The sequence below is a fragment of the Bombus terrestris genome, chromosome 10 (genome assembly GCF_910591885.1).
Source record: "Bombus terrestris chromosome 10, iyBomTerr1.2, whole genome shotgun sequence".
Classification (NCBI taxonomy): Eukaryota; Metazoa; Arthropoda; class Insecta; order Hymenoptera; family Apidae; genus Bombus; species Bombus terrestris.
In genome coordinates this window covers 4090141-4113555 of record NC_063278.1, presented here as the reverse complement: position 1 = coordinate 4113555, position 23415 = coordinate 4090141, and the positions used below count along the sequence as shown (strand labels likewise).

The 23415-nt window shown below is 33.3% G+C and overlaps 2 protein-coding genes across 12 annotated transcripts in view; one reads left to right on the top strand and one right to left on the bottom strand.

Moving 5' to 3' along the window:
* The window catches only part of LOC100646833 (histone demethylase UTY), a 143183-nt gene extending 138264 nt beyond the window's left edge, over nt 1-4919 (top strand). For all 5 annotated transcript variants that reach the window (XM_048409487.1, XM_048409488.1, XM_048409489.1 and 2 more), the window contains 4 exons: nt 174-1607; nt 1880-2135; nt 2458-2795; nt 2938-4919. In XM_048409487.1, the coding sequence (XP_048265444.1) occupies nt 174-1607; nt 1880-2135; nt 2458-2795; nt 2938-3150 (2241 nt within the window). In that variant the 3' untranslated portion in view covers nt 3151-4919. The remainder of the gene's footprint in view (nt 1-173; nt 1608-1879; nt 2136-2457; nt 2796-2937) is intronic.
* A 4400-nt stretch (nt 4920-9319) lies between these two features.
* LOC100650732 (adenylyl cyclase 78C) lies at nt 9320-22547 on the bottom strand. 7 transcript variants are annotated; one of them, XM_048409494.1, is made up of 19 exons: nt 22326-22547; nt 20660-20819; nt 18438-18670; nt 17804-17961; nt 17514-17703; nt 16869-17053; nt 16510-16708; nt 15543-15701; nt 14741-14970; nt 14361-14497; nt 13777-14089; nt 13485-13691; nt 13226-13323; nt 12129-12995; nt 11804-12041; nt 11605-11731; nt 11301-11407; nt 10894-11157; nt 9320-10813 (listed from the first exon to the last, which is right to left on the bottom strand). In XM_048409494.1, the coding sequence occupies exons 2-19, from the start codon at nt 20716-20718 to the stop codon at nt 10601-10603; spliced, it is 3984 nt and encodes a 1327-aa protein (XP_048265451.1). In that variant the 5' UTR covers nt 20719-20819; nt 22326-22547; the 3' UTR covers nt 9320-10600. The 7 variants fall into 7 exon arrangements, with proteins under 7 accessions (XP_048265451.1, XP_048265450.1, XP_048265453.1 ...); XM_048409493.1 differs by having other exon boundaries at nt 20660-20807; XM_048409496.1 differs by having other exon boundaries at nt 20660-20708.
* Between the last annotated feature and the right edge of the window lie 868 nt (nt 22548-23415).

The window sequence follows — 23415 nt, the reverse complement described above, 5'->3', positions numbered from 1 at the left end:
CCGATGGCAACACTAAAGACTGTTAACTCACTAACAGCTACCTACCCTTTATACCTTGGTTCCGATATGCCTAGCCCTCACATGTCTCGTGGTCAAATGAACCTTCTTAATTACTCAGGGTTTTCGCCCGATACTACATTATATTATATTTATTTAATCGCTTCCTGTTACAGTTGCAGCAAGGTGGAACTGTTGCATTGCAAACAGGATTCTCAGACTCCAGTGTCGGTTACAACACGGCAGCGACTGGGAACAGCCAGACGCCAGGAATGCCTTATAAATCTGCTTCTGACCCAAACTACCCTCAGAGACAATTGACATCCAACCAATACAACCAATACCAGCCTAACCAATTCACTGCCCAGGGTTACACTCAAATATCGTCCACAACGAGCAATTATCCAGAAGGCTCAGCAGGAAATAAAGATCTGGGTGTGACGGATCAGGAGTTACAGGCTCTGTTATCCCAGAAGGACATAGCGACGTCATTGGCGGAGGATCTGTTGAAGCATTTCGGATCAGAAGATTTAGACGTGAAGGAAGAGGCGCCGAGTATCATAAACAATGGTACGCTAAGTTCAGGTCCGTTTTCACCGTCGAACCTTGAGGAGAACACGGACAAGATCAAAGAAGTGAAGCTGGAAAAGGTAGAGGATACTCCGTCGACCAAGCTCGAGGCGTACGAAAATAGCAATACAAAGACATCAACTCCAGCAGTTGACAGGGTGAAATGCGAGGTGACGTCAAGTACAAATAAAATTGAATCGGTCACTCGGATCGAACCTGTGCTGAAATTGGAAAGCTTGTGCGAATCGCAACCTGAACAGGAATTTAGTATAGACATGGATTCCAAAACTATTATAGAGACGTGCAAAGGCCAGGGATTGAATGGTGTACAGAATTGCTCCATACTTAGCGATCGTTCACCTCCACCCACGCCGCCTGATCCTCCAAGTCAGAGGCTAACTAAGGAACAACTCCTACCCCCCACTCCTAGTGTTTATTTAGAGAATAAGAAGGATGCATTCAGTCCTCAACTTCAAGAGTTTTGTCTAAAACACCCGATAGCTGTGATCCGTGGCCTGGCAGCTGCTTTGAAGTTGGACCTTGGTCTTTTTTCGACTAAAACTTTGGTAGAGGCGAATCCAGATCATGGTATCGAGGTGAGAACGCAAATGCAACAAACTAGCGATGAGAACTGGGACCATACACAGGGAAGGAAAGTTTGGGGTTGTATCAGTCATAGAAGTCACACGACCATCGCGAAATATGCACAATACCAGGCATCGAGTTTTCAAGAAAGTTTGAAGGAGGAAAAGGAAAAGGCTCAAGGTATACATACCTCGAATCTATCCGATTCAGACTCAAAAGATAGCACTGGAGCTGTCAGAAGGAAGAAAAATGCGTTGGGATCGGCGAATCGAACGAGTTCAAAGATGTTGCGATTTGGGACCAATGTAGATTTATCAGACGAGAGAAAGTGGAAACCGCAGCTCCAGGAGCTGATGAAATTACCAGCGTTCGCTAGAGTCGTATCAGCTGGAAATATGCTCAGTCATGTCGGACACGTTATTTTAGGCATGAATACTGTCCAATTATATATGAAGGTACCTATAATATTTATTTAAATTTGTTTTTCATAACTATTGTTAAATAATATTTTAGACTGTATGTAAACTTATATTTTTATGAAAATAATGTAGTAAATGAAATTTATATAGAATATTGTTTTACGTATTAAATATCGTAACAAATAGTATACTTTGGATACTTTCTATATTTTTGCAAATAGTTTGAAAAACACAAAAAATTTATCAAAAAAAGATATTATTAAATGGTGAAACATTTCCCTAAAAAGCATCTTTATTTGCTTTTATAGGTACCAGGTAGTAGAACACCTGGCCACCAGGAAAACAACAATTTTTGTTCTATTAATATCAATATTGGACCAGGAGATTGCGAGTGGTTTGCAGTGCCTGATGCATACTGGGGTGTAATTTGCTCTCTTTGTGAGCGGAATAATATCAATTACCTTCATGGTAGTTGGTGGCCTTCTTTAGAGGACCTATATGATGAAAACATTCCTATGTATAGGTTTTTACAAAGACCAGGTGATCTTGTCTGGGTTAATGCGGGTAAGCAAATTGCAAATAATTATAAGTTGCTTAACACTAATTAAATAGATTGCATAGTAATCTATAATTTGGAAAAAAGTACAAGCGAAATCGAACTCTTTTTCATCATTTTTATCCTACTGATATCAAATCAAGTTCAAAGTATCCATATGTTAATCATATTAAACAATTCATCTTTAATAATAAAAAATATTATAGAAACTAAAATTAATTAATTAAAGTTCCATTAAAATAGACCAGTTCGTTTCATGAAAAAATAGACAAGGTAAAAATATTTTCATTATAAAGTAACTAAGAAAAAAGAATTTTATTATTTCTTTAGGTTGTGTGCACTGGGTTCAAGCTGTTGGATGGTGTAACAACATCGCATGGAATGTGGGTCCTTTGACTGCTCGACAATATCAACTAGCAATTGAACGATATGAGTGGAATAAACTGCAGTCGTTCAAATCTATTGTACCAATGGTACACTTATCCTGGAACTTAGCAAGAAATATCAAAGTGTCAGATCCCAGATTGTTTGAACTAATTAAAAATTGCCTATTAAGGACAATGAAACAGTGTTGCTTAATGTTAGAGTTTGTGAGAAGTAAAAGTGTGGAAATTCGGTTTCATGGACGAGGAAAAAACGAAGCATCGCATTACTGCGGACAATGCGAGGTAAGATAATTTTAAATAATATTAATTCATAATTTTTACTTATGTTTTCCTTAAAATAAAAGTGAACATGAAACAAACAATTTAAATATTGAAGCAGCTTAATAAGTACTGATTAATACTATAAATTTTGCTTTTCTTCCAGATTGAAGTGTTTAACGTCCTGTTCATAAGAGAACAGGAGAAACGGCACGTCGTACACTGTATGGATTGTGCACGAAAACAGGCCCCATCCTTAGAAGGGTTTGTTTGCTTAGAAGAATACAGAATGCGAGATTTAATGGACGTTTATGACGGATTTACTTTACACACTTCTCTAACAACTCCCTCATCAGTTCAATCTAACCAATCCTCCTGAGAATACATGCAACACAGATATCTGGACTTCCTAGGCACTTTACAGTGACTTAGATAGTACAATATCTGTGTTTGAAAAGAATCTTTATAATAAGCATTATTTAAGTACCTGGGAGCTACCATTAAAAAATGAAGAAGAGCAGAAAATTTTGTATGTTGACATAAGTCGAACATCCATTTCCATGCTAATTTTAAGGTACGCACAATACATGTTATATATGAAGCAATTGAAAATTTCAAATTTTTTTAGAATTAATTCGCACTGATTACATACACAAATTGAGACTTATATTCGGAAAATTTTATATTGAATTGATATAAAGTCAGCGAAACACTGCTCTAGCTCTCGGGTATAGAAAGTCGAAATTAAGTAAACGAGAGAAGACTGCGTTTTACTTATAAATTACTCAATATCACCATTTGTAATCCTTTAATGGCACAACCATGATGATGTGCATAAGCTTTGCAATAAGAAATGCTTGACATAGTTATCAAACTTGGCCGTGTTCCTTATCAGTTTTATATCGTGGCAAGTAACTACAAAACAAGCATTCAATATTCATTTTTATCACAAACGATAGAAAATCTCTTTTTTTTTATATCGTTCATAAATTACATGTTTCGAAATTTTTACGAATAACAAAAAGAAAAGTTAGAAAAAATTTTCATATAATCGAGAAACATCACGGAATTGTTCACTGCCAATCGTGAATATATTAAAGGATTACACTGTAACAGTCCACAATGATGAGGGATAAGCTATCGTTAACTATTATTATGAATTAAGATACAATTGTAAAGTATCACCAAGCTGCTCAAAAAACATACTTGTACATTTTTGTATGCAGGCGAATTGAAACGATTATTGATTTTTATGAAATTCATGGGAATATTAGCACAGTTTCGAATGTCGTACTGCCAACGACGATTCGATTTCTTAAATCGCAGCAACGATTATGTTTTTATACTAAACTCGAAGACAATGAGATCAGTATCTGGTTGAGATTTATTAATGAAATAATTATTAAGCATTTTGCAGCAAATTCAAATAATTTAACAAAAAAGTGTTGACAGTACAGTGACATTCGTGACGAATATCGTGCTTTGAATAAATCAATCATTGTGTCAAGCAAAAAATAGCGGCTCTAAAACATTTGTACAGTAAAAGATACTGTTTATAATAATAATTTCTAAGATAAACCAACCTCCGTTTTTAGAACAAGGGGACGATAACATGTTGCGATCAGCTCATAAAACGGCGTTTCTCAATTTATTTTTTGTTTATTTTCATAAACAGAATAGAAAGAGAAACGTATGATATTCTAAATATCGGAAATCATGTGCTGAAATCATTTGAATTTTTCTACCATAATTAAGTCAATGATAAAGAATATTTATTAATTGTAAATGAATTTGTTTCAAATGATTTTTAATTATAGAAAATCTTCCATCAATTTATACAACCTATTCGATACATGAAAGATAGAATGCTATAGTCTAATGGCTTATTTTAATTATTATTTAAGGTAACACAATTATAGAATATTAGTACAATTTTAACGAACTTAAGGACGGAATATAAAATCAGATCAACGTTAAGAAAAAAGTTGGGAAACGCTGCCTGTCTAACAATGAGTTAATCGTATCTTAAAGCAAAGGAGAAGCGTACCTTCAACTCAGTCTCGTCAATTCACATTGGTGTCTAGTAACGCCAAATGTACGTGCCAGAAAACAAAAAAAAAAAAAAGAAAAACTCTTACCTACCACAAATGTATAAATAATGCAATTCTCGTTCCGCCGAAAAGATGTATTTTCACAAACGCATGAGAGAGAGGGAGAGAAAGAGAGAGAAAATGGAGAAAAAAAGCAAAAAATGGTAGATAGTACAGGTCGTAATAAGATCATCGAAGAACGATGTATTTTTGAAAATCCTAGGAAATACTAGTTCCGCCGAGTTAGTTAATCACGAACGATAACCGCATTTCTTTTATACGCGCGACCAATTTCAACGTTGCACCATTCGATTGCAATATATGTGTATACATATATATACATTTGTACATGTATATATGTGTATTTCTACATCATTTACAGCGATGGTATATGCTAGTTTCCTGATGTATTAACCCGCTCTATCGATGATTATTAATGAAGATTTTCCGGGTTGAAAAAACTCGTGTCCAAGAGTATTTTAATCCATGCACTCAAATGATCTCAATGCATGTAATATTGGCAGTACATGACAATGAATTCTGCCAATATTTCGAACTGACTTGACAACTTTGATTAACGATTAATTAAATTATGTATAAATATATTTAATGTAAAAAATAAGATTAGATAACGTGAAATGAATCGAAACAGAATGGCTCAAGAGCTTCAATAGTTAATAATGAACAAACTGAAAGCGGTCCCATCGTGCACCGCTAAGCCTGTTTTGCTGTGACCTATGGATAATCTAAACCAGTTCGTATTCGAAATTAAGAAGATGATTTTCTCTGAAGGTGTGCGACGTTGTGTAGAAATTACCTGACATTGCGCTATTTAATTCGAGTTTTTATATATATATATATATATCTGATTTGGGTCCTATTATTTTTTTCTCATTCTTTTTTTCATTTATTATGTGTTAATGAATGTTAATCGGCAATACTAAGCAAATTTACTCAATAGATTATGATAAATATGTATAATATCTAATGATGCTACATTGCAAATGATTCAAAGGTTTAGAATAATTTTTACGGAATATATACAGTTTGTAATAATGAAATGTATTGAGTATATATATATATATATATATATATATATATGTTATACTTAGGTATATATATATACATCCATATGTACATATACCTATTATACTTAAATATATATATATATATATATATATATATATATATATATGTTAAAATTTTATCAACGATATGTACTAAGATTGCGTTGTTTAGCGATGGTTTCATTACAAATGGTTCACAGCACTGGCAGCTCAAGTTTGTTAGCAGTTACTTTAATATTTTAGAAAGTTTTAGATCCTTCGAATAGCATGAAGTTTCGTTCGTAGGTAAACTGCATACACAACATGACTTAAGATAAGAAGACATTGAGAAAAGTGTACTTTTCTTAGCAATCGCACGTGTATCTGTTTACCTGCAAATGAAATACTTGTAATGGAGTGGAAAGTAGTTTTATGAAATTCAAGTGAAATAATTTGTAAAGGATGAAAGCGGAAAGTTGTGGCTAAATATTGGCAAACCCTGACGGCGGTAAATGTCTTTGAACGTAAAAGGCACGTGATCGAAATAAGAAAAAACCTTTTTCTTTAGATGGGTTTCTCTTCAATTTTCCCTTTTGGATATTTCGTACTAAAAGTATACCGGAATTATGCAGGATGATTTGAAAATCTGGTATAACAACTTTGAACAATTGGCAGTATTACTTCTAGTAGCACTTTATTATTAGAATTGCAATAATACTAATTTAAAATATATCGTTACTTTAAACATCACATGATAAGGAAGGCTAGATGTTATTTATCTAAAAAAGAAAATTCATTTTTTTAATGTACTAGATTTTTATGACAACCTGCAGGAATGTCATATCTTAAGTTAAGGAAAAGAAATACAAAGAAATATTAGATCCGATAAAGTGTATTACTTGAAATAGTCGACCAGTTAATGTAAGCTTTCAAATACCATTTTTGTTTTAGTTATAATTTAATTGGTTCTTAGGAAGTTTACATTCACTAGTCAGTATATATATATATACATCTTGACATACTAAATAGTTTCTTTTCTGTTTAATCAAATTTAAATGATGTATCGATACATCTGTCTAATGAATTATAAATTAAATCTGAGAGGGAAAGCCAGAAAGAACTCGAGCAGTAGTTTTATTAACTTATCATTTAATGGAATTGTAAGTAATTGTAAATATCTGATTTTTTTTTTTTTTTTTTTAAACAGAGAACAGTAGAAAAACATGAGGGCAGAATTGTATATTAAGTACATTCTTGTAATAATCACTTAATTGTTTATCCTGCACTTATTGCAGATTTTTCAAAGTCTCGTATTTTGATACTGACTACTCGAGGAATAATCGTGACATTGGTGATTTTTTAGAGAAATATTATGCAATTTAGTATTGCGCACAAACGCCATATATAATTATCAGGAGCAGAAGTAATCGAGAGGTCCCCTTGAATTCGTTATCTTGAACAATTACTTAAAATGCAGAAAAGTGGCGCATATACAAAATTGCGTACTTCGAAAAGCAGAGGAAAATGAAAGAAGACAAGCCAGAAAATTAAGAAGCACACATATTGAAACATATTTTCGCTAAACAGTGTATGAAGAGTTTGAGTTCTATGCTTACGGAATGGTTGGAATGTTAACGAACAGGCATAAAAAAGAAGATTTATTTTTTCTGAACAATAGTGGAGAAAAAGTAATATTTTCGAATTCTGTAATGTCTGTAAAATGAAAAGTAGCAAACCATAGCAGAAAGAAAGAAAGAAAGAAAAAGGGAAAGAAAAGAAGACGATGAGGATGATGATAACGATTCACGTAGCTTAAAAACTTGTAAAACTGTATTTTAAACGTGAGAACGTTCACTGCCAAATTGTGATAAACAAATCCCACCTTTAAACCGGAGCGTTTTCTTAACTTCTGATCGCATTGACCAATTATTTCCTCCCAAATAGTTACCGTGAGTTCTGCACATTCTGATATAATAGTCATCTATATTTTTCCTTAATGTTTAAGATAGATAGCGTCGAAGAAGATATAGCGTTGACCAATGCAGCTAGAATCGAAGGAAACCGCTCCCTATTTTAAGTGCGTAGCATCGTAACAATGAGAAGAATAAAACAGAAAAAAAAAGGAAATAAAAGGAACAAACAAGAAAGAAATGAAAGAAGATCGTATCGATATTTTTAAACGGGCACGTTTTAACTGTTTAAAAAATAGTACCCATCTGGACCGCCTATAGCGCTCTTCTATAGTATATTGTATGTTTACGTGTACAGTGCCTTTATACTTGAAAAAGAGAGAAAATGAAAAAAAAAAGAATGGAAAAGAACTTTTTAAAAGAAAAAAATGATACCTTCGTTTTCGAGAAATCAATGTACACAGACGATTTTCCAAATTTTTTACGCGAAATAGCGTGTACAATTATCGTGAACAAAAGAAACGGGGCAACATAAACGATGGAGACTCTTGCATTAATTTCTCGAAAAGTCAAGACGTGCGGTCCCTCCTACGTGTCGCAAAACATTCTTTTAATTAGGTTGAAATTGTAATAATTACCTAATTATAATTAATGTAATTAGATTATTATTATGAAGTACGTTGTAAAAGTGTACAGTTGGATCGGGTGATCTCTTTATGCGGGAGATCATGCTGTAGCTAGCCTTATTATTATCATTACAACTATTATTATCATGAATTATTATTACGGTTAATTAAAATATATTGTGTTTACCATAATAATGTAATATACAGTTACACAGAGCTCGACTGTGCTGTACATTATGATTATCAACACGAATGCTGCTGCCCTGCAATTATTATTAAATTGACTTTTCCCAAAAAAAGAAGTGGTTGCTATACAAGATTTTTTTATTTCCTACATGCAAGACTCAAAACACACTGAATCGACTTTAACAAAAACGTTGTGACAATTCTTGGTCATGTTCATTATAAAATAGAACAGATATGTGTAACATGTTTGAATTGATTGCTTTAGTCTATTAACTTATTTATTACTGTGTCAACAATGTCATTTCATAATTTAGTTTATATCTTTTATATATCATTGCATATATTTCCAGATTTGTTGTTATTTACTTTACATGTTGGATTAATATTTACAGATATTGGAATTTGTTTCATTATAGTAAATACAGAACAGAAATATAATAGAAGCAGAAAAAATGGAGAATGTACAAGAATTCATTAATAGGTAAAACTGCTCTATCGTAAGATTTCTACATATAGCAGCATATAAAATTTTAAACTTAATGCACTTAGATAGGTACTATTTTTGGTGTCGACTGATTCTACAGCCAAGTCTATTTTTCACCTATGCAAGAGATGCATTAGAATTTCAGTTCTCTGGGAACAAGAGCTACATTTATGTGATTATATTTGTAGCTAAGAAAAATAACTTAATCCTCTATAAAATGGTCCATTTTAATCTAGGTATAAATAGATACATAATGAAAAGTACAATGAATTAAAAACACAATCACTGTAACAGTGACAAAGATAGTGAAATTTGTTAAAATTTTAAAGCAAGAAATCGAGAAGGTTTTAGCTTCAAGGATACTTCAGGGACACTCACATTTCCCCAAGATTCCTCTTATCGTTACAAGAATATTGTTATTAAGATTTCTTCAAAAAAATGAAAATAATATAAACTTTTAATGAATTTTACTATGAGAAGAACATAAAATTCCTGAAATGTCCTTGATGCCTTCAATCACTGACTTTGCTTAAATATTAATGTTTCTCTTTTTAGTATTTATATATTTAATTCAAAATACTTCTTGAAATATATCCATTTATAAAATAAAATGGGTCACAGACTACTTTATGATCTTTTATAAATAATATCGTTACACTTATAAAGTATTCTTAAATAATGGAATGGAAGTAAAAATTATATTTCTATAGAGTTGTTAGAAGAAAGAAGTGAGTCAAAGAAAAATTAACAATTATAAATACAAAACGAAATTAATTTACAATTTACACTGGTCAATAACAATAAATATTATTATTATAATATAATCAAAACACGTTAATTAACATGTTATCCAACACTCCGACAAAAAAGGAAGTGTATTGGGTAGTATGTTAACTACAAGTGTTCGTCGTCCTTTGAGCTCTAATAGTCGATGAGTCACTTAAAATGGATTATCTGATAACTCTTATATTTAGAAGGAAAGAAAATATTTCAACTAGCAATTAATTAATTAATTCGACTGAAATATTACATATAATTTTAGACAAGAATATTTAAATTATTTTGTTATTCACTTTGTTAATTATATTTCATTATTAAATTACTCTATGATTAACAGATTTTATACAACGTCTAAAAAAAAATATTTCATTACCAAACACAAATTTAAAATTAGAACACTCACGATCTTAGTAATATAATTTGCTCTCTTAAGGAATATAACAGACAATTATTAATGATGTAATAAAACGATGGTGATTTTAAGATGACAAAGGAATACACAGAGAAATAAATTTACTGAAATCTTTTCCTCTAAACTAAACGATCTCTAAAAAATATTCTTCTGTCTTCAAAAATAAAAGAGTTACCGTAGTCATTCATTTTAAGTCTTATCTCACAAGTTAGTTGCTAATTTGACGAAGGTGAATCGTTTGTACATAACTATAGGCACCAACGAACCAAAAAAAAAGCTGATGTGAATAGAATACTTATGTCCTCCTAAGCGCTCGCATTTGCTTGCGACGTGCTTGAACGACACCATAAACAACTGCTGCAAGACTTCGGCATCTTGTTGTGTGCTTAGTCGTGCCTTCTTGTTGTAGACTTCCCTTGCCTAATACGAAATACGTCTCCATCGTTCCTTTCCCTTTAACTTCAATAAGTCCCCTTTTCTGAGTTTGATATCCTCTCGACTCCAAAAACTATTGAAATATTTGAAATTGAATAAACGATTTGTATGGGTAGCGAATAATTATTTTCGTTTTACATGCTGCACAATTACCCTAGCAATATCCTGCGGGACTTGTATCTTCCCCATAACGCCTGTAGAGTCCATGCGGGAAGCTAAGTTTACAGTGTTGCCCCAAATATCGAATACAGGCTTTCGAGCACCGATCACACCGCCTACCAGTGGGCCGCAGCTGATACCCACTCTTAAGTCGAAATTATTAAACGAGTGTATATTCACATCTTCAAGACGAAGTCGCATGGCTACTGCATAATCCACTAATCTACACAAATGCTCCATGTTATCCTTGTTATTATCCTAAAAGAAAAATATTTAAGAATTAATAATATTGGATAATGTTTTTAAAGAACTAAGTCATTCAGGACGAATACAATGGAAATAGTTTATTATTGCATTTCGCAGAATATGAGTAAAGATATTTGAATCATATATAGAATTACATTTTGAGAAGGATTGAGACCAGAAGCTGCCATGTAAGTTGCTCCGACTGTCTTTATCTTTTCAATGCAATGAAACCGATTCTCATCCAGAAGTTCGTCGAAATCAGCTGGAAAAAGATATTTCAAATTCATATCGTTGAATTATAAATTATATTAAAAGCAACAAATACTTTTAAATCTACAGATCCACCAAATTTGTCACTCTAATTTGTATCGATGTTTGTGCGTTTATGATAAATTCAAAAATATTAAAATGCACAGAATGTATATAATATTCAATAACATACAAAATGTTTAATTTTACCAATGATTTCATTCAGTAAACGTATACACTCCATTCCTTTATTAACATCTTCTGAATAGAATTCTGTGAAATTTGGTACACTAGCAAACATCACTCCAACTATGTCACGAGACTGAGAATACAATTCCTGCAAAATATAAAAAAGAAATTATAATATTTATGAAATTCACCAAGAATCTGGAAACATAAATTGTTCTACCTCTGGTGCTCTTTCTTGTGTTAAAAAATGATGAGCTACGTGGTCAGGTAAGATATTCTTCAATAATTGCATGTTATTATGTCGTGATTCAATCATGTCACTTAGCTCCCTCTCAGCCTGTTGTTTCCAAAGGAAATCTAATCTGGACGTTACTTCTACTAATCTACCATGATACGTAACCATTACCAGGAATACTAACATAAACGTGAGCATCTGTGCCGAGAGAGGTATCGTCGCTCTAAAAACGCAAAAGCATAATTAACAGCGTGATGTTTCTGAGAATCTAAAATAAACTAGATTTTCATGGATGACAAGCACGACTCACGAATCCTTCTCCTCGTCAGGGATCGAAAAAAAGTCCTTGCAGACTACCAGAATCAGCACGGCGTAAACGGACACGATGATCGTGGCCAATGCCGTTTTCACTAAATAATACAATTTCAGTGCAGAGGCTAACGCAATCAGGCATAAGATCCATGTGAACACAATGTATTCCGGTCGTACACAGGTAGTCCCCAAAACGATGTCATCATCGTAATCCAACGAATACATAGGTTCCGCTTGAACTTCCGTTTCCGGTGTTGATGACATTTTCCTCAAAACGACGTCCTCGTCCCTACGATTACAAGCAAATCTTTTATAATGCCTTCCAAATACGAGTCGGTGGCGTTGTTCGTATCTATAGAACCTGAAAAACATTTTTCTTCCTCGACCTTTCACCAGACTGGCCCTGTCATTGAGGATTCTTGTCAGTTCCATATCAACGTTGTTAGAACCATGCGGTGCAGTTTGATTTTCTTTCGAAGAAACGTCTTTCTGCTCTTCTGAAGGCTCATCGCGAAGGGCCGCTTCCAGAAACGTCAAGATGAACTGGTCGAGACCAGCAGTCGGTGCTACCAGTCGTTCTGGTTGCAGTGTTGGGTTCACTAATGGCTGCTGCTGAAGCTCCAAAGCTTCAGGATATTGTCGAATCGATGTTGGACACGCCAGGACACCGACTATAGATGTTAAAGCCATGAGACTGATCACGCTACATATGAAGATCGTTCGATGCTGCTTGTTGTGAACCAACATCGAAGAAGCATGTTGCAAATATGTTGGCAAAGTTTTGAACTCTTCTGCCATCACCAGAATTGAGGATGCTACCAGAATGAGCGTCGTCAATAGCAGCGAACCCAAAAGAATAATACAGCTGTGGAAAGAAGTTGATGTAATTTCAAAATTAATACATTGTTAATTATCCTATTTTATAATCTTTTATCCTAATTTATTCTATAATCTTTATCTCATTGTTTCTTCTACAATAACAACCGAATCAGTATTTTATTTTCAAAGTTTTTATGATTAGCTTTTCTAACATTCATAAATTTGTTTATTATTTGATTATTATTAAAACACAGTCATGAAAAACCAGTCGCTTACTCTGGCAATATCACTGCTTGACAAATTGCGATGAATATCCACACGACGAAGCAACAAATCATGTTGGATTTAAACATATCCTCGCGCAATTGGCCGAACTACGAACACGTAAAACAATATCTGCATCAAGATCATTAATTTAACGAAATTAATTTAATGTTCAGTTTAATTGGATTTCATTGAATTCAATTTTTTTAAATTTAATTGAACTCATTAAAAAGTAACTTTATACGCGCAGAACGTATTATATCGATCTCACCTTTGATTCCAGGCTTTCGTCATTGTAACGCAAAGTCCAAGCATTTATGTTCGCCAACCTCATACGCTTATTACTTGCAGTTTCAAGGCCCGCCGCCTTCAATTTCTCAGCAGATGTAGCAGACGCAACCTTGTTACTTTTCGCGGATCCATTCTCTTCCTCGAGGTATTCTGACTCCAAATTGGTAACTGACGTCGCAGTATTCAACTATACAAATAACCTAACGCTAGATTCTCAAGGTGTTTCCCGATTTAAAGTCGTTACTAATTTCCAATAGTCGTTAGATACTAACGTTTTCGAATGGTATTTCCGGTGTCCAGTCCACTCCAATATCGTCGTCCGTGGAAGAGTTCGGAGCGCTACTGTTTGCAGCTAATGGATTGTTCAATTTGAAGCTCTTTTTACTTTTACTCGCATCCTCCTCGGTCCATATCTTAGGTCGTGAAGAATATCGACGTCTGCATCTCAAAGGTTCCACCTGTTTGATTAAGTACGTTACCACATTTCTCTCTTTCAAGTAATTGTCCCTTTCGGTTCCGTTTCCTGGCTCCACTTCGTACACGTCATTTAAACAGTTCAAAGTATCCTCCGAAATATGTACTCTCCTGAAATATTACGTTTTCCTTGTATTACTGCGACTACTTACTTTATTAACGTTCTCGCACAATTCATTATGCAACAGTAAATATTACACAAGGGAGTTTCAGAGTTTCAGAATGTTAGAAACTTAAAGTTTTAGAGTATTGGAGTTGAAGTACTGTCTTTTAGGTTCCAAATGATATAAAAATCAGAAAAGCGACAAATATAGACTTATTATGTTTTCCTTGTGTGTACTTCTTTTGTTAAATCCAATGAGAGATACACAGTAAGTTTTACCCTGGTATGCCTCCACTTTCTAGATGATTAGCCAGTGTTACATCGTAAGACCAGACATCGAATTGCCATTTTCGAAGTCCAAGTACGCCACACAGTACCGAGCCACTATGAATTCCTATTCTCATATTTAGGTCAACCTAAATGAAGAACAATTTTTCTTAAATTACGCACTTGACGTATGGTGTATCTTTATTTTATATTTTTGAAATATTGCAAAATTCAATTACATTGTTAAATTGCAGCTTGTAATTAATCTTAAAGGAAATTTGCATATCCCACATATGCATTGTAACAGTTAAATTATGTTTTTCAAATTTGCTAACTTACAGTATGTCTTAAATTATTGTTTGATTATTTTAGATTATACAGAATTTAGTTACCTTTGTTGTATACCGCACATCTCTTATTGCTTTAATCATGTGCAAGCCCATTTCGACGCAGCAATGAGCATGGTCGCTTCGAGGAGTCGGTAGTCCGCAAACGCAATAATAACAATCCCCAAGTAATTTAATACGCAAGCAATGATTTTCTGCAGAGAGCTTGTCGAAACGAGCGAACAAGTCGTTTAACACTTTAACGAGCTCTTGAGCACTACATTGGCTGGCCAAAGCTTTGTGATAAAGACGAATATCATAGATTAAATTTGAAACTTTGTAAGAGTATTTTAAGAGTTACTACATATATCTAATATCTTATAATATACGTTGTGTGTGCTAATAGAAATTAATGTACAAAATAAAAATTATAATTAATACACTTAAGTAATTGACATATGTAAATTATGTTGTTTAAGAATAAAATTTATGTTGGTATATAACGTAATTTAAAATTTTTACCATTTTGATATCTTCGAAGCAATAATAGAGATAAAAGTTTGATTGAAAAGATGTTAATACACATGAATTACAGAAATAACTGCAAACTACAAGAGAGAATTAATTAATACTAATACAGAAAGAAATATAGACTTTTATAAACAATCACACCGTTTCATTCGAGAAAATAAATTTTATTTGGTATACCTAAAAATAAAAAATAGTTACTTATTATTATATTTCTTTTTCCATTGCATTTTTCATATATTTCCATTTTCCATTGTAACAGTAAACATCATACAAAAGTAACTTTTAAATAAAGATGTAAACTAGTGCAGTTCACTATCGTAAATATGTGATTACATACCAGTGAAACCTTTGATGTCAGCAAAAAGTATGCTCACATTTTCGTAGCGATGGATATATATTCTATGAAATTGATTAGGTGTAAAAGAGATTGTTCCACCTCGTGCAGTCTCACGAGCGATATCACGGATCATTTCCTTAGCCACGAAATCTGGTAAAACTACAATAAAATTCGTCAATCATTAAACGTGATTACATGTTTGAAAGCATAATTTTTATTCAACAAAATACGTTATAGACAAAATGAAACATTCATCGATTAATTATATAATAATCTACCATTAATCAAACGAGTATGACGGGATCGTTTGTTCTATTTTATTTGATTGTATTTTACTTATACTTCCTAAACAAATAATCGTCGAAAGATCGATAATACGTAAAAGCAAAGTACTGCTAGGCTATCGGTAAAACATATCTGGCGCAATCGGGTGAAAGTGTCTAGTGACCCTTTTTGACACTCGGCTGAGCAAGTTACACGCGCTGACGAACCCCATGCCTACGGCGCAACCCCATGCGTTTTTATAGACTACGTTTGACATGTTCGACATATATATAAATATACTTAAATACATGTCGTACGTATTTTGCATCGATACGTAATTACACAGTCCATATACATTTATGATACATATATATATATATATTCTCTCTAACTCATGTTCGTGTTAATTGTGTGAACAATCGTGAAACAACGAGTTCAATTTAATATCGATCTTCCAACAAAATGTCAATCTAATTCTATTTAATTGGGTAATACTCCTGTAAACGAATAGATTAATTCATATTATAAAATTGCTGAAAGGTTGAAAAAGTTGCATTTTGAACTGTAATAAACTTTGCCAAACCGTTAAACGAAATACTAAATTAAATCCTGAACAAAGCTGTAAACTAAGTCGACTGTAAAATAAACCACAGCGCTAGGAATCATTCATGAATTTGATTAACGAATTTAAAGCATGTCTCACCGGAAAGGAGCAACTTCTCTTGTCGATTATTCTCGTTTTGAGTTCGTTGCCGGGTTTCCATGGATCTATGCGTTTCCAGGAAAGCCTGTCTCTGTCCTCTGTCTGTCAAATACTTAGTGTACATGCCAGCTAGATTCATTGCAAGATAAAGAAGGACGTTGGTTGTTAGCATTCGAACTATGCACGTGACATCATGCAGCTGCAATTGCAAAATTAAACGTACTTTAACGAAAAGAAAGCTGCGAAGCGTACTTGGGATTGCGCTAAGAAAGAAAAAGTTGACGGAAGAGTATTATATAAGTGAAATGGGTAGGAGGCGTTAACTTGTAGAAACTAAAATGTAGACCAAGGATTCTTACATATGTGGGATCTCGTAATAAAGTTATTCCCGCCATCACCATGTGAGTTAAAGCTGTCCCGTAACCGGCAAGGACACACCATCTCAAAGGTAACGGCAGCATGGCATACGGCGCATACACGACAAACAAAATGTACCACATAAGACGTTGTTGACTAGAGAAATCTAGACCAGCTCCTATAAAACCTGCAATTGACAGGGGGTGTGCAGATAACATAAAGACACTCTCGATTGTAGACCCATTTATGGAAACATAACGATCGTTTCGTTAATCTTAAATAGCCGCAAAGGATCGCCGATCAATAGTAACCCATGCCTAGGTATAAGTTTGCTCTACCGTCTCTCTCTTTCTCTCTCTCTCTCTACGGTTCGCTGAACATTCAAGCAATTCGCTGGACCGCCAACGCACGAGCCAGTGGAGCAAAACTCTATTCGGTAAACGAAGATACAATCTTCCCAAGAGAGCACGTACGTATATTTATATGTGTATATGTATATTAGAACATTGCAATGTGAAGCACTATACGTACGTCGACTATTATATCCAACTATGAAAAGAATGTGTCTATTCAGGAACAGAAAGAAAAGGAAGAAAAGAAAAAAGATAAAGATAGAAATTATATATGACGTTTGTACGTGTCATCACCTTGAGAATTGATCAGTAACCAAGTAAATATGGAAGCCCAGTATAAATAATTATTGGAGAAACACCGCCACCAGCCAAGAACGCAAACCACCAAGTTCGCTATCATACAGCAGATCGCCCAAGACAACGACTCGATCAGGCCGCCGCTGTTCTCGTCTCTTTCCCACAGCCATATCGCCATAAGAATAATCTGGTATCCCCGGTGCATAGTATGGGACAGAAATTAAAAAACAAAATACAGAATATACTTCGTAGGATTCAAGTTATTCGTTCTTTAGGGATCAGTTTACCTTTAAGCTAAGATCGACGATATTCAGCATGATCAATGATTTCTGCCGTTGACGATTCGAGTAATGAAGGTAGGACGTCTCCAGCTGTTTGCTGTGGAAGCTGTTCGAAAGCGATGGACAAAATATTCCCTTATAGAGTACGCCTTTCTTGAAAACATCTGGAAATATCCACTCGTATTTATAGCCGAAGGCTGTATTGCACAGAATAAATTAATAACATGTGTGTGAATAACAGTGGCATGTTAAATAATTCGCCAGACGATCAACACACGAGAGAAATTTGTAATAAAATTAAGAAATATCTCCTTTGTCCATGTTTGTCTTTTCCCAGGAGATAAAAAGAGCCGTTTTAAACAAAATGCTCATCACATTACATGGTTTCTATGAGTGCATTTGTAAGTGTATCATAAAAGAATTATATCTAATTAAATGACGAAGTTGAATCAAGACATACAGTGATTCACGAAAGTATTTGAACACTCGTAGAAACTTTTTATGAACATATTGCATGTGTTACAATAGCGATTTCATAATATTATGAGTGTAGCTTCTGATAAGTAAAATGCACCATTAGCTGATGCCGTTACGAGCCCTTCGATTATATTAATTATATTAATATTAAATATAATCGAACCTCGCTGCGCTTGAGATTCTGCATCAACAGGCTGATCAGCAAGAGCCACATCCGGGTCGGTAGAAATGTCCGCATCCTCGGTTGGATCGGTTGTTTCATTGATGTCTGGAACTTCCGGATCGTTGTTGGATTTCCGGTCCTCCCAGGCCGCCAATCCTTCCCTCCCCAGCCTCTCGGAAGTTAGTTTCTTCACAGCCTTGATCCATAATTGTTTCCTCGGGGAAATACTCAACCTATCGACGTCAAAAAGTATCTGAAATTAATTTTCTCAGACGAGCAATACTTGCGAGAACATCTAGGACATCTAGGAAATTGACACACGAATACATACCAAATGCACATTGCGTATGTATACATTTTTGTACATTGCACAAAGTAATTAGAAGATCGTATTCTTAAAAGCTGATCTTTTCCAAATAAGTTTGGAAAATAGATAAAATGTTAAAAATAAATGGAATATTATATTTTAAATTATTAAATTCCTTACATACAAAATTTCCATTTACTTTTGGTAAAGATTTATCAATTCGTCGTTGAAGTATGTAGGATTTAATATAATAAATAATAATAAATAATAAAATTAATGAGAAACATCTATAGATATAATACAAATATACTATATGCGTACCTCGAAAATTGTACAAATTGCTATAAAATAAATATGCAAATATACGAATTTATATTTTACGTAGCTATGAAAATAATTGAATACTTTACAAAGTGTACACAATCTCCTAATTATATTGAGCCGTGTATAAACAAAGTAGTTGCAAAACATTTATGCAGGTCACGATAAGTAGGTAAACAACTTTTGTTGTTAACAAATATTTTTACATGATCATTAATATTATGTTCAACATTTTTACATTATATAATACATCAATTGTCTTTTTGTATTAATACTTGTTGTTTTATATGTAAAAAATTTGTCTTTAAAAATCAACATTTTATGAAAAGACCTTCACAAAATGAAAAATGAGTTTATTGTTATTGATTGGAAAATATTACCGATAGATAATAATAAAAAATAATTCCGTAAATGCAAACTACATTTCTAATATCTGAATTAAACCTCTCTCTTCGAAATGAGCTTTGTTCAAAATAATTTCACATTTCTTCATTGTGATATTCTGTACATAACAAAAAGTTGCTGGCTTTGAATTATGTATATTCATCCAAAGTGCAATTTAATCCTTCACACACATAGATATCCTTCGTGTCTTATAAATAATGGAATCTCGTGCATGCATGTTCGAGTTCAAAACTAAAAAGGAAACAAAGCACAATAAATAAATAATTAAAAAAGTAATAGCAGCCATTAGTTAAGTAAAGAATAAAAGATTAGAAATTACTGTTTTAATATTAGTAAGTCGAAGGTAGCTTTAGGGCAAATTAAATAATAGCAAAAGATGAAAGAATAAGAATCTTTTTCCTTATAAATAGAAAATAAATCTTCTTTATGAAACTATTCTGATAATTATCAAATTCTCCAAATTTCAATAGAACTATAAATGATCTGAAATTATAAGTCACGCGTGTAAAACATAAATTATAAAGTTAAGAAAAATATAAGTATAAAAACAAAATCCAAACCGATTCCATCATTTTTCTTTCATACGTGGAAACAGAAAATGTTCTCTGAAACAATCTTCGCATAGAAGATGTTATACAAAAGAATATTTAGTACTAACATTCATATATCGTAAAACGTGTCTCACGACCCAAAGAATAGTGTTTCCTCAAAGCACGTATGGACGATACATCATAATAAGTGCACACATATTTTTAAATACGCAGCACTATCGATCCAGACACGTGAATTCTTGCACGTACATCATGATCCATCATCGCAGGTATCATTAAAACCAGCGCATACAGGCGATCAAAACAAAAAAAAAGGAAGAATAAGGAACATCGTGTCCTCGTGAAAAATAGTATCAAGTGTGTGCATGTGTAAGCACGTCGAAAGGTGTGTTACACTATTGGAAAAAAGACACAAAAAATCTCGCCGATACACCTGCAAAATGTGGAACTTACCGAACAGTGTTATTGTGTTAATGATGTGTCGCATTAAACAAAGAAACAATTGAAAGTCTTTCTTGCACGGTACATATTTTCTTTTCATTCTAGTTTCGTTTCTTTTTTCTTTTTTTTCTTTTTTTTTCTTTTCTTTGTCGCGTGTAAGAGAAAGAAAATGAAAATTGGCATGGGTGAATACTTACTCATTGATGCCCGCGACATCACTGTCCAGCATCATGCTCCAGGTCTGTTCTGTAATCATTATCCCCCGGATGATCCGCGAAACGAACAACCGCTCACGTTGTGATTGTCAGCTGTGCAATTGCCTTAGTATCCGGCATTTTCACACACCTTAAACCAGAACTTGTTAAGAAAGGAAGCCAATTTCTCTAATGTCCCGCCCGGCGTTGGTTCAAAGAACTTCTTTTTTTACCAGAGACCAAGGAGAACAATCTTATCGAATCGCGAACACTTATTGTGGAGACGTTATCTTTGCTTTGCTCGTCGATTTTTCTTTACTGAGCAGAGCACCGGTACATTTTTTTCTTTTTGGTATTAAACCTCGTTCAAATTACCCAGCACGACCGCGCCGACGGGTTTCCGGAAGACGTAGCCGGAAACAGAAGATACTCTCCGCCGCGAATGCACGATCAAAATTTTTCGTTTTCCTACCAGTTCAGTTTTATTCTCATTGCGTGTATTCTTTATCCTAATTGAGTATCGTGTACAGTGTGTAACAGAGTCAACTGTTCTCCCTTCTATCTCGTTGTGCCTTAAAGCATGTTATCATTCTAATTCGCAAATCGAATGATCGTTTGTACGATAAAGTTTGTCAAAAATAATGTTATCATAAATATACACTACCATATATAAATATCTGGACAGTTGGTGCAATCCGATCAAAGAGTCGATATTTTTATTATATTTTCAATGTTATAATAGCAGAACGTTCCCTTACTGTTAACTCTACGCTTCTTGCAATAACTGCGATCAAATGGTATGCTAAATTTAAACTGGAACAAAGAATATAGCTACGTTACTCAAGGTTCGTATTTATCTACAATAAATAGTTGACACTTCATACAATCTATATAATAGATCTATTATTTATCATTATTTTATCGGATCTAGCACTGTTTATTTGTAAATAACATTTATATAAAACGTGGCAACATTGAAAAGACAGGTTTAAAATCACTTAGCTGAGGTAGAACTGCCTTGCAGAACTAATTTTCATTCGCCTTCGATTATCGCTGTTTTATTTTTATTGAGATAGAATCAAAAGTGAAAATTAGATCAGTGTAACATTTAAAGCATACTTTGCATATCTGCGATAATTTGGTAGTGTCCAAATACTTATGCACGGTAATGTACGTATAAAAATACCGTATTATAGCAAGTCCCCCTCGGTTTCCGTGAAAAATGCTCCACCATAACATCGGAACGCGATCGAGCTTATTTTTATACCTAAATATCAATGAACAGGCATCCTAGAATTACTGAAAAGCATTTTTAAATAATATACTCAATAATCTATTTATTATGAGTATACGTGTATACTCAACAATTCGAGATTTACGAAATATATTTAAGAGATAAGGAAAATAAGAGGAAAGGTAAACCGGAAGCCATCCTAAGCTAAAAGGCAAGGATTATGAATAATAATAACAAATAATAATATACTCAAGAATTCGTCGAGTCGAAGGAAATTCACGATTTAATGCTATGATACTTGAGTAAAGAATTCACGTATACCGACGAGGTTAGTAATTTAAAAAAAAAACGATTAAGAAGAGAGAACGCTGAAATGGTAAAAAAAAGTGATATAATTCCAATGAGCGAAATGTTCGAGTTTTGTTTTTACGCTACCTGTCGGCTCCAGTCTAGTCCAATTGAGAAGAACAAGCAAGAAATTCCGTACGATTGCTTCGTTCCAGCATCAAGGCTGCCGTCCGCGAACGAAACTGGTGACGAGTGTCGAAAATCGCGAGGGGGCATCCGCCAACGATAAAACCCGCGCTTCCACGAGCGAAATCGGTCACCGAGTCGGTACCTGATCTTCAAACGAGTGAGTGTAACGTGAGCTTGTCACCGCGCGATGGCTCTCTTGACGTCAGATACCTTACTTCATCCCCTCTAATATGCAACGAAAAAAGAAGGGGTGTTATAGAAACGATATACAGTGTTTATGCAAATATATATATTATTATAGAAAATTGGTAACTTACTGTTATTATTTATTATTATCGGGATAAGATATATCTCCCAGCATAATATTTATATTATATTCGTATCGAAATATATAACTCAATCACTTAACTAACTTATGTTCTATCGACTTATAATCAACGCTATTTGTTACGTATGTTACATGTCAGATTGATAATAAAACAGAACCAAGTTAAAAAGTGTTAACCTTTATATTTATTTTATATACTTTATATATTTTGTATTTTCTCCAAGATATGTAATTTATTTCATATGTATATTCATGATACATTATGTATTATTTATGAAATTGTAACAATTTTATTAAGAATAAGATATCTATATATATATATAAAGATTGTATATAACTCATCAAGTAATTTCTATTAATTGATCTCGTACAATTATTAAATGTTATCGATATATTAATAACTGACAAAGTTAGAAAAAGAATTAGTGCAATTTTTAGAACGGGTTCCAATTTCAAGACAAAATATATAATAAATCAGAGAAATTTTAAGAAGTAAATTTGTTGAGAATCTAATAGAAGCTAACAATGCAATTAGAATAAATTTAGATATGCATCCATTAAATCATCTGATGTTGAACTATAAATATATATTGAACTATAAAGTAATTTTTAATTGATAAATCTCATGGATTAACTAAAGTTAGCATTATAAAAATAGTTATAGCTTACTGTCATTTAAATTATAATCATAATAAATTAAATTATAAATTAAATAGATAC

What these genes read in the sequence shown, in the direction of transcription:
- LOC100650732 (XM_048409494.1), bottom strand. Translation starts at nt 20,718, where the DNA reads ATGATTACAGAACAGACCTGGAGCATGATGCTGGACAGTGATGTCGCG. An exon ending in GAAAGTGGAGGCATACCAGG is followed by an intron (nt 14,090 to 14,360) that starts GTAAAACTTACT and finishes GTAATATTTCAG; the next exon opens with GAGAGTACATATTTCGGAGG. An exon ending in ACGAAAGCCTGGAATCAAAG is followed by an intron (nt 13,324 to 13,484) that starts GTGAGATCGATA and finishes ACGTGTTCGTAG; the next exon opens with TTCGGCCAATTGCGCGAGGA.